The sequence below is a fragment of the Humulus lupulus genome, chromosome 2 (assembly GCF_963169125.1).
Source record: "Humulus lupulus chromosome 2, drHumLupu1.1, whole genome shotgun sequence".
Classification (NCBI taxonomy): domain Eukaryota; kingdom Viridiplantae; phylum Streptophyta; class Magnoliopsida; order Rosales; family Cannabaceae; genus Humulus; species Humulus lupulus.
The window spans coordinates 237,835,100-237,852,088 of NC_084794.1; the positions used below are offsets into that span (position 1 = coordinate 237,835,100).

A 16,989-nucleotide genomic window follows, 5' to 3' on the forward strand; every position below is an offset into this window, starting at 1 on the left:
TTTGTTTGTAATTTCCTTTTATTTTTGTGTTTCCCCTTGTCAAAAAAAAAAATATATATATATATAAATGAAAAAAAATAAGACAAAAAAAAAAGGAAAAGAAAAACATAGTACAAAAAAAATGAAAAAAAAGAAGAGCAAGAGCAACACCTTTTCTTTCACTATTTTGTAGTTGTAAAAATTTTTTTTTTGTTTACCCGAAAAAGATTCACTTGATGACGTGGCAAGATTAGTACGCAGATGGGATACGCGTGATCTCGTGCGGTGTAGGCACATGCCATTTTTTGTGGTTATAAAGGATATAGAGTGTTGATAGTACTCTTTATCCATTAGGTGTTATTTGAAAAAGGGAGACCTCGAAATAATTGGCCACCCCTTGGAAAAATTTGTGCAAGGGCAAGATTGTCCCTGCCTTAATGTGAAACCTCAACCAGGCGCTAAAGGCACCTCCAGGAACGTTTGCCCTTTGGTCGGGTGTGGTTTGTGTAAGGTAACTCCAGGAAGCCCATACTTCTTGGAATACTTAGCCACCGTCCTAGTCGATATGACATTAGGAGGGGCAACATACCAGTCTATTTCTGCTCAACGACCATTGTGAGGACGGGCATTTGACTGAATGTCTGGTGGTGAGAAATTTAGAGGTTGGTGGTCATTTTATGGACCCTCAGTATTGGTTGCTGGTTGGTTAGGAGGAGAATTGGTGGATTTCTTTTTCTTACGAGCTGTGTATTTGACACGACCCATGTGTGGCTGATAGTCTGAAGGACTGGTCGTGGGATTGTAATATGAAAATGGAGGTTCAAGGAAAGGAACGGAAGGCTATTCTTGATCCTCGAACAACAACGCGAGAAGATCGTCATCTATTGGTCTCTCACCTCCCCAAGGATCGTGCATGAATACTTGAGAAGAGTAAAGGGGAAGTGAGAAAATGCGACCAATAGATAAAAGAAGAGAAATATAAGGATAACGTTGCTCATGTATAAAAGTTAAGCTTTTATATGACCAGCAGTATCCTAATATAAACACTACAAACATGCGAGCAGTTTGAAAAAACAAATCAAAAAGTGAAGGTGAAATTTTTTTTCAAGAAAACTTTTTTACTCTGAAAACAGGTAGGAAAAACCTAGTTTTTCTAAAAACAGAAAAATCGAATTTTCACTTCGATTTCGGGCCCTAAATCAGTACTCTTATGTCCCACACTAACTTCTAAACATCGTCTAGTGTTTTATAGTACCTAAAATATCTATTCTAGCATGTGTCTATACATCTTTGTATGAACCCGATTACCCGAGAAGCTTTTTATCAAGAACAATGGAGACACAATCAGAAAAACTCATGAAATTTATTCTAGAGTGCATAAAAGAGAAGGTGAGTTCGAAACTTACTTTTATTACGGTTTGCAAAGGAATCACGAGGATTGTTGCTCGAAGTAAAGTTGAAGGCGTCTCGGATAAAAGGTTTTTTTGGATTTTTTCTTGAGAATTTTTTCTGAGTTCTTGAAGAGAGAGAAAGCTTCAGTAAAAAGTGAAAACTGGAAAGGTGGTATATTTATACTAATCGTGGTGCAGTTGAAAAGGTAATGATGGTAGTGGGATTTCGATGTATGGGAAATCATAATAACCGTCGAAATATTTTTGGGAAACTGTAAAATTCATGATTGCTTACTTTCTCGAAAGGGGTTGATAGATGTAACAGGTCAGACAAATAGCTGGTCAAGTAAGTTTATTAAATGTTGGTCACAGTAAAATAAACTTGGGGGGCAAATTTTTACCCAAAAAAGATTCACTTGATGATGTGGCAAGATTAGTATGCACATGGGATATGCGTGACTATTTAAATGGTTACGTTCTGGTTGACCATCGACCAGAGGAGCATTCGTATGGTAGAAGGCATATTTCGTAGGCAACTAGGACTGGTCATAGTATATCAAATATTTTCTAAAGATATTTGCTCTTGTATTTATGTAAGAATTATAATTTCCATTATTATCCAGATACGTTTGTATTAAATATAATCAGGGCCTATCGACCCATAAGGAGATCCTTGAGCCTATAAATAAGACTCAAAGGGCTCATGAGAATGATCTTTGAGAAAGGGAGATAGAGAGAGAATTATTGTTTTTACACAATACTTTGTATCTTTTGTTGAGCTTGTGAAACTTAGTAAACCCTTGTTTACTGATCACAAGTTTTCATTACATTAGTAAGAACACTAAGTGGACGTAGGTCATTACCATCACTTGGGGTCGAACTACCATAAATCCTTGTGTCATTTATCTTCTTGACTGGAATTCATCTAATTTCTATCACTTTATTTGACTCCGTGTCGTTGACCAAATCAAGGATCAACACTTTCTATTACTATTTTTGTTTTGTGTAATTGTATAGAAATAATAATAATATATATATATATATTAGTATCAATAGCTTCCTTTTCTTATTTATCATTTCTAGTTAGTTGTCATTTTATTTTTGAGCTTTGTCATGTAAATCCCAAGGGTTGTTTGTCATTTGAATTCCAATAAGTTGATATGCCTCTCTTGTGATCAATACTTATTCAAATTGCTTCTCCTAAAAAGTTTATCTTTTCTCATTTGAGCGTAAAGTGTTACATTTCCAACTCCAAGAGTGGTATCCTTCCCATTAAAAATACTTTCAATACCCGTGAGAAATTTGGAGTTGAGACCTAAAACTTTTGAGATTATTCGATACTATTTATGTTATGACTTGCAATAAAAAGAATATGGTTTTGTGCACACATACACAACTCTGGAATTGCAACTGAAGTAGCTTCGATAGTAATCTCTGACTTCTTGCTGATACTTTGAAAATGTTTGTATGATTTTGCGTTGGTTTGACTTGATTATTCAACTTGACACTTTTCTTTTTCGGTTGAATTGCTAGGGACTAGCAATAAGCTGGTTGGGGGTTGTGATTAGTGGTGAAAAATGCATATTTATTGATTTTAATGGTCAAAATAAATTAAGTTTAATTAATATTTTCATGGGATTAATATAATTATTTTATAAATGAAAATATTTGATTATGATTTAATTTATTGTTATTTTGTAGGAATTAAAGTTGCATTTTGGCATAAATAAAAAGAAAGAAGAAAGAAAGAATCAAAACTGGAAAAAAAAAAAGAGTTGAAAAAGTGGCATTTTTTAAGGGAATTAGGCCCAAAATGAGCCCAAACAATCCCAAGCCCAAGCTTGCCACCACCTAGACATGTGGCACGCCTATATTGGCTGCACTTGGTCAACACTTTCAGCCACCTTTCAGCCCAATTTTGTGGGTTTTTGGCCTTGCACCTTTCCATTTTGAGCTCTTAAGCTCATATTTTGTGGTGTTTTAAAAAAAGTGCAAAATGATCATTCACTAAAATAGCTAGGTTAATATTAATAATAAGATTTGATTTTTCAAACCATATTTTATTATTAATATTTCAGATTTATTTTGTAGACCACATTTGTAATTTAATTTATTTTTAGTCATTTTCTCCTTCAATAAATAGGGATTCTTCTTTCACATTTGATATGTAATTTTGAGAGTAAAGAAATTATAGAAAAAATTCTACTCACTTTCTTCTCGTATTTTCGTCTTAGAATTTTGTGAGAATCATGAGCATAATGACCTAATCTTCCTAAGAAGGTTAGGGATGATTCTATATGCTAGTGATGTTATTTTGTTACTTTGATTCACTATGTTCTTAATATAATGTATTTGAGTTATTTATGTTCTTTCATCCTCATCTCTATTTTGTTATATCTATTTACTTGTGCTCATGGTATATAGGATTAGTCATGCTCTTTCTACGTGCTTCTAATTAGTAAAAGTAATATTGATACATAATTTTATGTCTAATCTTCTATTGCATTATTGCCCTTGGGTATTTTGTCATTTTTAGATTTTTCATAAGATTGACATTGTGCTCTTAAAGTAAAGAACTTTATAACTCAAATGGACTTTTGTTATAAAAGAATATGGACTTTAATGTTAGATTTTCCAAGTAAATGTTGGGATGTGAACTCTTTACTTGTGTATTTTTGTAAATCAAGTAACTAAGTAACCAAACAAGCATATGGATGATTCTTGAAACCAATCTATTTCTCAAACTCTTGATTACACCCTACTTTTATTTCACTTGTCTCATTTTATCATTTCATCAAAAAGACAACACCAAAATCTCTTATCTCTTTTCATTTCCATTTTTATTTATTTCATATTACTAACTTTTTGTGTTATTTTTTACTAATCTTTTGGTTTTAGGTTACCTTCTTGTGGATCGATCGCGTGATTTTACTACAACTACCACTTAGTGGTTGTCACATTTTGTGCGTTAAACAGCAGCAAAGGCCTCCTGCCTCGCCAAAAATTGCGTCATCTCCTCCTAGTGAGCATCCTGTGGATCTTCCACATCAGGTTGATCTCCAACCTCCACCTGAGGTTCGTTAACAGGATCGATGGGATCCTGAGTGGTGGAATCCCTGGGAGGCGTCTTCTTTGTCTGACTGGATTTTGGAGGCATCTTAAAACTGATGAAAGTGTACTTCTTGATTTCGTACTCTCAACGAAAGCACCAAAATGTTGACATGTGAAATTGGCCAATGGTTGTATGTACAATATACAACACCTTTTGAACGGAATGAATGGAATATACGAAAAGTACGAAAATCTAAACAAAAACACACAGGAATTTATAGTGGTTCAGCCTTGTTCTTCTGAACAGTAATAACCTAATCCACTTAGTCTTTAGTATTGAATTGCTCGATAGACAATTACAAAGATCAACTCAGAGTTCACTCTTCACAAGTTCGTCCAAAAGATCGATCCAAAAAGTCCAGAAAAAGAGATCCTTTGAAATGAAGCCCTGGGTCCTTTATTTAAGTACCCAGGGGCTGTTACATGATAAGTAAGAATGGGGATCGTGGTTTAGTACACGATCATTGGGAGTGGAGATATGTGTCCACCCTCCCATGATTATGAGATCGTGGGTCTTCCCGTTGTCTTTTGTGGAACGTGGTCAATAATGCACGATTGAGACCTCTAAGTCTTGATTGATTTATGAGACTTAGGTGCTAGGCTCGACAACCATGTAGATCTTGGGTGCTAGACCCGTTGGTCCTCTGGGTGCTAGGCCTATGATCTTCTGGGTGCTGGGCCTGTTGATCTTCTAGGTGCTAGGCTTGTTGATCTCAGTTTGAACGAGTGTGAGTTTTCCTAGTGAAGTGTCTTTGGTAGTGTAGGCCGACCACCCTATGAAGGATAGGGTGAGCCGAGTACCCCAAGGGGTTCTTGGGCATGCTTGGGCCCTAACCCCGACCACCCATAAGGGTTAAGGCCAGGCCGACCACCTCTAGGGGGTTTTGGCATGGTCGACTTCTCTATAGGTCTTGGACCTATCTTTTTTGCTCATTGATCTTTTTTCAATACTTCATCATTTTTTGCTAATTTGTGATGTTGCTTGCCACTTTCTCATTCACCGCGTCATCTCTGGATTTTTTAGGGATAACAATAACATTGTCGGATTTCTTCCAAATATATATCCTCATTCTTATGGAGAATCCTCTTTCTATAGCCCCTCTAAGATGGAGGCAACTTAGCTATTATACCAACCACAATGAAGAAATCTGACAATGTTATCTTAAGACTAGATAACTTATTCACAATTACTTGCAATTCATGTACTTAGGGGAGTAAGGGTTTTCCATCGAAAAATCTAAATTCCATATATTGAGTTATGAGGAATTTCTTGGTACCTTCTTCTTCGTTTTTGTACTTCTTCTCAAGTGCATCCCAAATATCCTTTGTCGATGTAGTGTTTTTGTAAAGATCATAGAGGCGATCTGAAAGAGTGCTGAGAATGTGGCCTCGACATATGAGCTCATCTTCTTCCCACTTCTTCCTTTCCTTAATCACTTCTTGAGAGTCATTCCTTTGGAGCACCTAAAGTCTTTAAATCTTTGTAAAGTATGTAATGAACCTTCATGGTTGTAAGATGGAGCTTGATCTTGTCTTCTCATCGCACAAAGTTACAGCCATCGAATCAATCTAGTCTCACTAGATCTTGGGACATGAATTTGAGGGATAAGATTGATGAACTTTCCTCCATAGATTTGGTTAGTATAAGAACCTTAGAGATAAACAATTTTGGAAGATAAAACTAGGGTTTGGGGTAGATATTTTTTATTTTTGGGATATGGCTATACACACAACTTTGACTGTTACAATTCAAATAAACAAACCCAAGAAAACCAAGTTCACAATAGAGGAATAACACAAATAAGAACAAGTGATAGAATAGACCTTTGGAGATCGAAACCCTTAGTTACATAAAATCATAAAACTATGATTTTATATGAATCAATGGAGATGACAAAGGCTTGACACAAATTAAACTTATTTTTCAAAAATCTATATTTCTAGCCTCCCCTTAGAGATTGCTTGAATGTACTACAAGTTGGAATGAGATTGGGATTTACAAGTCTTTAATCTTCATGCAAGTCAAGCTTTCTTGATGAAAAACTTGGAGAAAACTAGTAATCTTGCGAGTTAGAGAGTGGGTGATAGTTTTAGAGAGAGAGGGAGAGAGAGAGAGAGTGGTGAGTGATCAATTCACCATACTCTCAAATGAATCCTTTAAATAGTATGAGAATCCCCATTAGTCTCAACCAATGAGATTAGAGCATTTTAAACAAAGTTTTGGAGCCAAAATTATGTAACTGTACGATCCCGTATGGGCCGCCCAGGCTATGCATTGCCTGTCTGGGGGTTTGTCTCCGAAGCGATGTGTCCCCTCCTACAAGCGACGCAATGCAGGTACCACTGACTTAACCCCCAAACTCACCCCAAAACGTCTCCAAATGCCTCCAAACTTTTGGGTACTCTTATACACTCCAAAGAAATACTTTGGACCCAAAAATATAATTTATAGATGCATATACCAAAAGTCATCCTGCTGATGTTGACTTTAGTGAAATCGCTATGATTTTTGCACTTCTTTATGCCTAACCAAATTCGCTATGTATTTAATCAATCGTAACAAAATTTACACAATACGACAATTTTTAAGGGCCATAATACCACAAGTGATGCATTTATTTACTTGTATAAAATTTTGGTATGCATTTATTAATTTCTTAATTAATTAATGACTTCTCAACAATTAGCACTTACCCAAAAATAAGTAGCTGGGAAGCAGCAACCCAAGTAACCATTGACACAAGAATTGCAACAACCGCTTCGATTACCAAGTGCTTTGGGAAAAGTATATGCAATCATCAATTCTTGGCCCAACAATGATGTCTTCGTCAATATGAGCATTGAGTACGATGTCTTTGGTCATTGTTATGACCATGCTCTTATGTTCAGAGATGAAATACTTCAGTTTTGTAAAACTTTGTTTCCAGGTTTACGAATTTGGATTGTCGACTTCACGGCTATTCATTGATAGATGGGTAAAAGAAGAAAACACCTCTATACTCGTATCTGGATATGTGATGCCTTAGCTATCTCCTCATACTAGAGATGGTCGGGCAATCTTCCATGGTTGTCTGCATATGGTAATTGGTATAGTGAGACATAATTTATTTGCATTTCTCATTATAAATGCATAAGGTAATTCAATTTATTAATTATATTATTGTTTTTTGTTAGGATTTTGTATTGTTCACTTGTCGCCAATCAATGACAAAATCTATTCCTATTAATGATTTTGAATATTGTATAAACTAGAGTTACTCACCTAGAAGACTTTGTTGGCGCTTTTTGTAGCAGGTTGCTTCAATGCCCAACTCAAAATCAATTTCTAGTTGTGCTTTGAGACCATGGATAATTTTAAATTGAATTTCTTTTATTCTTTTTTTAAAAAAACAATATTTCAATTGAAAATATTTTAACACTTATTTTTCTTAGCGAGCATTAGATGTAATTTTTATTATTCCCACACACTATTATGTCTATTTTCTAGATCCTGCCAATGCATTTTTAAATAACAGACCAGAAATTCAAGAGACCCTCTACGATGCTTGTGAGATTCAAAAATAGAACCAAAGCATAACGTAGTAAGCAAATAACTAATCCATTCTAACTACGAAAGTCATAATGATGACGTGGAAAATTAGATAAGTTGTATTCAAAATGTCTAATTCTTAGAATCTCTATACACATTGATCTCTTGGAAAAGGGGCTTTGTATTGTTGTACTATTGAATTGTTGAAGCAAGTAACCATCCTAAACTTAAGCATTAAAGAGCCTTTTTGCAAGTAACCATCGAGGGTTCTTCAATCATTCGACAGGTCATCATCAGTGACCATAACATTCATTCAATCGATTCATCTTGACAATCAGCATAATCAATCTTGTTTACTTTTCATATCTGCCATTACCAATTAAGTAATCAAGAGTAAAAAACCTAATCTAACAGTTAGTATCATTTGTGGAAATTAATTTTTTTTCTTAGTTGTTTTTGTCTTTTTGTAGATTTGGATGAGTAGGATTTTAAGAAACATGTAGAACAAAATATATGGCACCTAAGAATGTAACTTAGAGAAATGTATCTTATATTAAATAATGTGATAAAATGTGATTTGTCACACCTTGTAACATAATATTGAGAGTTACAAAATTAGACACATGTGTGTCCAAACGTAACATATTTTGGAGTTACAAATTTGTAACTCCCAAATATTACCCAATAATGTGTAGATTGAGAGTTACACATTTGAGATTAAATTTCACAAAACCATAATGTGATATGATTGTTGAAGATGTGATTTTTAACTCTCATTATGTGTATGGAGGTTACAAAATCAAGTGGGAAAGAGTTTGGGACGTTTTGGAAAATACTGAAAATTGGGAGGTTGGAACGGCCATTGGCCACGGCCGTTAATATCCCAGGTCGCGGCCTGGGAGGCGGACTAGCGGTTGTTAATGTCCCTAGCCGCAACTGCTGATAGCCAATTCTCATTTTTCCAATTTGAACGGTTTTAACATCCCAAGTAACTCCCCAAATATTCATTTTAATTCCATAAACATCAAATGAAACAGTAGTAACAACCAAGGGGGTTGGTGAAATTTAACATTCAAAAGGTCTCAAAACTCTATAAATAGAAGTATACTGCTCACTTGTAAGACATATCATTTTCATCCACAAAGCACTTGCTGCAAAATACACCAAAGAGGCTTGATAATTCCAGATTACTATTTCCTTGTGAGATTCCTTAGTGCTTAGAGAATAGGGGGAAATAAGTTTTTGGGCAAAGGTCTTGAAACTTATTCAAGTTGGTGATCCTCATGACTCTACCCTTTGGTTGTGTGAGAGTTTGTGTTCTTTCTATTGTTCCTATTTCATTCTTTTTCTCTTCTTGGTCTTATTTTACTTGTATTACCATTGTTTTGAGTTTGTAATCTGCTTCTTCTACATCTTTCAATTTATTTGTATTTTTTGCAATTGAGTTGTAACATTTCTTTAATTTATTACCATGTTTATTGTATTTTTTGCATAGAATTGTAGTTTGTTTTTTTTTTATTTCCATTGAATAATATATTCTCTAACAATGTAGTTGAGGGAGAGGATAGTCAGCCCCTAACTACAATGTTGTATGAGAAGAGAAGTTTGATAGGATGCCCCTATTCATTAAAATGTCTCTGAATCGCTCTAAGACTAGATGACCATGTTGTTGGCCAATCAGGAAAAGAAGGCCAAAGAATTAGAGACTTTGTGAAATGAAAATGCAGAGCTAAAGAAGTGTCTCATTACGCCCAACAACAAAAAAGTTAGAAAAAAAAGGCAAAGAAACTCTAGAGTTCGACCTCAAAGAAAGGACAAAAAAATACCCAATGCAAAAAGAAGAGACGAACAAGATGAGCCAGGCAGAGAAGTCTGTGACAAAGAAATTCCCACTCATTCAAGAAAAAAGCCTGAACGTCAAAATTCCTTAAGATTGGAAAGAACAGATGATGTAGGGGGTGTTGAAGAAGGTGTCAAAGAATCACTTATAGACCTTGTCAACCTACTTGCAATGGCCATTAAAGAAGTACAATCTCCCTTTAAAGATTGGATTAAAGAAGAACCCAAAACAAAGGACTGTAACTTCGACCTTGGCAGTACACGGTGGCTAGACTGATCTCATGAATCACATTTACTAGTTTCAACAATGTATGGACTAGAAGACCAAGGACGAAGCTATCCTCTCAAGGTGTTCTCCACAATCTTTTCCAAACCAACATCAATATGGTTTGGACAACTACCTGCCAAGTCCATTAATGGATTTTAGGAGTTTTGCATATCATTTATCCACTAGTATGGAACCCACTAAAGGATACAGAAGGCAGTGGATGAACTAAATAACATTGGGTAAAGAGACGTCGAGTCCCCTAGACAATATTCCACATGATTTATGGAGATAGTTAATCAAATCCATGGTGTGGACTCCACAGTAGTTACTTCGTTGTTTCTGAGGCGTATGCAAGAAGGTTTGATGTTGCACGAAAACCTAACCATCACATCACATTTTGATATAAATGAAATACAAATGAGGGCAAAATGATGTTTTGGGTCTTGGAAAGCAGGGAGAAGCTACATAAGAAAATGGTCCTAACCATAGTTCCAATAGAGCCTACCTTGTAAAATCATAATAGCATGGATAAAATGAGGAGCCAAGGGGTAGCATAACTAAGACTGGAAAAGGAAGAAAGCCTAGGGGGGAAACTTGTTCATTTAGGTGTCCCTTATTTGAATTGACTGTCTATACCGAGACAATATACTACAACGAAAACATGGACAAACCAATATAGAGGGAACAATTTAAAATGACTTCTCCCATTAAGAACATGGATAAAAATAGATATTATGCATTCCATTAAAATATGGATCATTCAACGTCAAAATGCCCAAGCATAAAAAAATCAAATTCAATTTTAAGAAGAATATCACTACTACAAATATAGGCTTTCTCCAGGTTTTTTTCAACATTAAATAAAAAGTGCAGAGAAAAGGTTTGAGTGACTCTCAAATATGAGAAAATCATTTTTCTCTGCGTTTTTTTCACAAAAACTAAAGGTCCAGCTTTTCCACTGCGGTTTTTGTAAAAAAACAGCTGAGAAAAGGTCCATATAACATTTTTCATGACCCACACATACCCCTCATTTCCATGACCCACACACATCCCTCATTTCCCATTTTTGCTTCCATGTGAAGCCTTCTTCCCCAACGACTGTAAGTGTTATTTCCACCATTTTTGTGTCTTTTTATTTTTTATTTTCTTCCACTATTATTGCTTTAAATCATGTATATGTTTATAGAATTGATTCATTTTAAAGTTTTAGGGCAAAAATTAAAAGATTGTAGCAGGGTTTAATGAGTTTTAATATATGTTTTATAGGTTGATTTTTTACATTTTTTGAATGTTTGTGGAGGATTAGAAGACATTTTCAACCTTCAAAACTAGTAAAGATCACTTTAACTTGACTTTGTTTTTTCAATATTTCAGATTTTTTGTATTTTTTATATTATTTGCACGATGTATATGTTTTTTAATATTGTTAATATTGATTATGAGTGTGTTTTTTATTATTGAAACATATATTAATTTTTAAAAGACTTTATAAGTTAATTTTTGTTAATTATTATAGGAATCTGAATTTATTATTAACTTATCACTAATTTTGTAATTATGGTTTAGTAAATGAAATTTTAGTAGTTTAACTTATTGATAAGAAAGTTACTAGTTTAAATACTAGTTAAAATTTGAGTTTACTTGTTTTAATTTAATAACTAGGAAATGTAGTCGCGCTTCGCGCGGTTATGTAATAATAAAAAATTACATATGTTTAAAGAAATTTTGTGTTTTTATTTGTTTTGTGATTTTTTTTTTAAAAATAATAATTTTAGTGAAGAAAATATGCATTTTGAATTCCTATATTTTTGTTTAATGATGTGATTTTTCTTTAAATTCTCTATATATATACATACATATATGAGTTGACCACTTAAATTATGTATTTGATGCATAAGAAAACAAATAGGTTAAGAAATAAGGTTGAAACTATGAAAGATTCCTCATTTTTGTATTTAATACTATATTTTTGTAGCCAACTTGACATGGTAGGATTCTTTAAAAAAAATAAAAAAGAAGCCCAAAAACCTTGACATGCATGGTAGACTTATACAACATAAACAAATGCAATCTGCAAGAAAATATTGGATGAATTTGTTAGAAATGGAATTAATCTCTATTCGATAGTGATAACTAAGAATTTGTTATTAATAAATTGTGGGATTGTAAAACTTGTACCTTATGAAATAAGAATGAGGAGTGAGAACATGATTGAGCAGACGATCACAATCCAAAATAATCAGGTTGTTTGATTTATTGATTTTCCTGTTGAATGAGTGAAATGCATAATGGAAATCATCATTTTAGAATGAGGTTGCAATGTATTATTATAAGTTTAGAAATTAATCTGAAAATGTGATACCTAGTTTGTGTAGGGTAGTGTTGAATGAATGTTCTGAAATACTTCTTTGTAGACAATATTTTTTATGAAGGATTGGTTTTCCACCTCGTCATCAGCGTTTAGTATGGTCAATTCTTCTCTCGTAGTAACTCAAGACACAACGACATATAATTGACCATGGGTGAATACTTACTTCGGGAGATACAACCCGACATGTTTAAGTGATTCTCCTTGGCTTTTATTGATTGTCATGGAAAAACATGGTGCCAAAGGAAGTTGTCGTCTATTAAGCTTGAATGGTTGTCTTGATTCATTCGGAGACATGATTATTCTTGGAAATGTGACGTTTTGACCAATATTTGTGACGGAGATGATGTCACCTCTAATGGACCATTTACCAAGACGTGTGACAATCAATCTGTACCATTGCATAGACCTTTTGTCTGATTTATATTTCTGAGGAGCATTACGGGAGCACCTTCTTTAAGTCGTATGTCATGATTAGGAATGCCATTAAATTTCAAACTATGTAAAAATTCAGTTGGATACAAAAGATCTTCATCATTTGTCTTTGCACTTGCTTTTCATATACTATCCGAGCTGAAATAAGTTCTCCCTTCACCAGGTACTATATTCATAATCATCTCGTTCAATTCATGCACCATTTCATTTTTTGGTGTTAATATTGCACTTTCTTTCAAATACACAGGATCATGTTACTTATGCAAAAGTGATGGGGAGATAGCTTGGACAATAGATTTCATTGGGTCTTCAGATGGGTATTTTGAGATATCATGAGGAATTTTTATTAATTCTTCATCAATATCATCATAGAATGAACCATCTCCAATTTGCAACAACCATTTATCAAAAGAAGTTATTTTAGTAGCATCGACACCACTCACGCTTCCATTATAGAGCCTCATATTTTGATCGAGCTCATATATTTTAAAAAATGGCCACAAGTAGGATGAGTTCAAAGAAGCATCAACAATGTCAGCTCTTCTACCCTTTGGTACAACTGGCAATATTTGACGAAAATCCCCGCCACAAACTATTGTAAGTCCTCCAAAAGGTTTGTTAACGTTTTTTTCATACCTTGTTCTTAGAATATCTCTTAATGTCTTATCCAAAGCTTCAAAGCAGAACTTGTTTGCCATAGGTGCTTCTTCCCAAATGATCAAAGAAGTTTTCATAAGAAGCCCAGCTAATAGGGTGTCTTGTCGGATTTCACAAGTTGACTCTGCTGTAACATCCAAGGGAATATGAAATCGTGAATGAGTTGTCCTCCCATTAGGCAATAACAAAGCCGCCATGCCTGAAGTTGCAACAGGCAAGACAATTTTGGATTCTGATCTTAGTTTTGAAATAATTGTATTCCACAAAAATGTTTTACTAGCACCACCATGTCCATTAATAAAAAACAAATTGCCTTCTTCATTCTCAACAGAATGTACTATTGCTTCATAAGTTGATTTCTGGCAAGGATTTAGAGCAGCGAAAGATTTATCATGCAATGGCTTTAATTGATCATGGTCATAATCAAGCTCTTCATTGATCAATCTATTACTTTAATCTCTTATCAAAGAAGAATTAGGCAGGGGCATTCCCTCTATGTCTCTCAAACGTTTTCCCATCTTTAGCATGATACTTTCAATTTCAAATAATGTGTATGCTTCAACTTGTTGTTCCGTTAAGTGAAGATCCTTGTTTTTGAATTTTTTCTTTTGCAATGTAGTTATATCTTCAGACAATGTAGTATAATTACATTTCCAAAGTTGGGTTGCATCAGAAACCTAACAATGAATGAGTATCGTCACAAAAAGATTTCTTAATTCTTTTCCAGTTGCCCATATTGCAGCTTCAGTCAAGCAATCGATCCACTCTTTATCATCGTCTAATAATCCCAAAGCATAGCATGCAGTTTTGAAAGTAGGATATGTTACTCCATTTATCGTTCTTATACTTTGAAAGGAAGTGCTTCCTATCACAAAATTAAGCAACATTCTCATATAGAAGCGTTCTCCAGTTGAAGGATGTGCGAAGTAAATTCTTCCAATTGATATGTCATTTTTTCTCGTAGTCCATGTTTTGTCTTTTGAATTCCAAACCCAACAAGTAGGGAAATCATTATAAGTTAGCTCCCGTGCACACTCATAATTCTTATTTGCCTCCAACCATTCAGTGAACTTTGTTTTGTCCACTCCTTGTATGCAAAGTGCATTTTCAACAGACTTGTTTTCTTCGAATATTACTGTATGTTCTCCGGGTAAATGGAACAACAATCTTTCAACCGCTGGCTATCTATAATGGATGTCAAATTGGAAGATTCTCCAAAAAGCTTCAGTCGTTGATATATATCTGTAGTCCAAATATGTTTTGATCTCGTCTCTTTCTTCGACAGTATCAATAGATTCCATTGTTACAGTTGCTCTATCAGACCCTTTATGAACATACTTGAATAGATATTTGACTGATCTTGAGTAATTGCAAATCTCAACATTGATATGTGCATAAAACTTGACAATCAAATTCCTATTATAAGGGACCACATAACGATTATCTAAGGGGACACCTTTCTTTTCGAGATGAATGGTTGTATTTCTCCTTTCATAAATTGGAAAGCCCTTTGTGTCGACTGTCGTTTGAGCATTGATTTTTTTAGGAAAATGTTTTGTGCACCTATCTTGTATCATACATGGAGAATTTGGATTGAGTTTTCCACACGGTCCGTGAATCATGAATTTGTTGACTACATTATAACCGTCAGGATCAATGTTTAAATCTAGGATCTCTGCACTTATTATATTTATCAATGTGATTTGCTGAAGGATTTTTCATTGTCGAGTGTAAGAAAAGTAGTATGCGTGCATGTGGCAAGCCTCTTTTTTGGAACTCAATTGTATATAGACCTGCGACAACAGAAAGTGAATTTAATATGTGGAAATTTTGGCATGAATTGTGAAATAATTATTGTTGCCAACAATTTTAACTAACAAATAGGCTGAATTTGAATGTCGATACAAATGGGAAGAGAACTTACATGCAATTATTTTTCCAAATGGTTGTTCTTTTTTCAAATCTTGCATTAGTTGAAATAAGTTAATCTAAGACTCTGCATATGATATCAACCCGATTGCTATCATCTTTTCAGCCAATTAAATGGAGCATGCCATTTATTTCTGACCATTTTGGGTTGCTAGTCAAACTAAGAAACAAATCAGGATATCCTGCCCATTTACAAATGGTCATAGCATCTTGATAATTTTGCACTCTATATCGTGGGCCCCCATTGTGTGATGAAGGCAAAATAATTGATTTTCCCACTTTTGAAGAATCAGAATCGACTCGATGAACAACATCCACTAAACCAGAGAAAAGGACAGATCTAAGCTTTTTTTTTATTATTTCGTATCTAGCGAAATCTTTCTTCTTCAATTTCCATGTAACAATCAACTATATACTGTTGTAGTAGTCTACCACCTTGAAGAAGAGTGTGTCCCTCACTTAATCTTTGTTGCAATCTAAAGCAATAGTGTTGCCTCATTGTCAAGTTTTTTCTTTTAGAAGGAGACTCACTTACGTTTCTCAAAGGTATACCCAGTCTATATCCATCTTCACCATAAGGGTGTAGTAATGGGTACGTCATAGGCATGAAACTTGGATGCAAATCTATGATTCTCTGAAGCCCTTTTGTTTGGTGTTCTACAATAACATCGCATTCAAAGTTCCCTTCACTGAAATCGCCAACTATTAAGCATGCTACTTCATAAACTGTTGGGATATTGTATTGACGACCATCTGTTGTCCTGGTACTTAGGAGTTGTAAACGAAAGGAGGAGTCTGGTTGTGCTTTGAATTTATCCCTTGCCATTCTAAATGATTTGACCAAATTATTATGTTGATCCAACATTTTTTATAATTCCTGAACAATTTCATGTTCTATTTCTGTCTTCCTCCCCAGTTTGCGCACTACATACAATCTATTTCCTATCTCATTTTTTGTATCATACATATATAACTGAGTGAATTGTGGGTTTTTCCCAACTTCTGACAATAAAGAACCTGTAACGACCCAAAATCACTAATAAGGCTTAGGGGCCTTGATTAGTGTGCCAGGAGGGCATTAATGAAATAATTATGATTTAAATGAGTAATTATATGTTTAGTAATGTTTATATGATAATTGATGATATTATGTGGTAACGTGATATGGAATAAATATGTGATATATGTGAGAACCACATTATTATGTGGACAAGTTCGCGGAGCACGACTCGAGACGATTCTAGGGTCAGATAGCGGGAGAAGTCACAACGGGGACTTAAGATATGACTTTGGATAAGTCGGGGGTATTTTTAGATAGCGGGTAGCGATTTGGACTATCGGGTCATGAAAATAAATATGTGGAGATATATTTGAGGTTAGGATGTCTAGGCAGGAATATTGGGGGATTTTACCATTTTGGCCTCGGGGACGGTTCCGGCACCTCGAGCCTCGGGATTAACCTAACGAGTAAGATAGACATAAG

The 16,989-nt window shown here is 34.6% G+C and overlaps 1 protein-coding gene across 1 annotated transcript in view; it reads right to left on the minus strand.

The window, feature by feature from the left end:
- LOC133815281 (uncharacterized) overlaps nt 1-16,332 on the minus strand; it is a 31,713-nt gene extending 15,381 nt beyond the window's left edge. Inside the window, exons 1-4 of the mRNA XM_062248137.1 lie at nt 16,042-16,332; nt 14,309-14,758; nt 14,110-14,254; nt 13,179-14,007 (exon numbers count right to left, since the gene is read on the minus strand). Coding sequence (XP_062104121.1) covers nt 13,179-14,007; nt 14,110-14,254; nt 14,309-14,758; nt 16,042-16,332 — 1,715 coding nt within the window. The remainder of the gene's footprint in view (nt 1-13,178; nt 14,008-14,109; nt 14,255-14,308; nt 14,759-16,041) is intronic.
- Between the last annotated feature and the right edge of the window lie 657 nt (nt 16,333-16,989).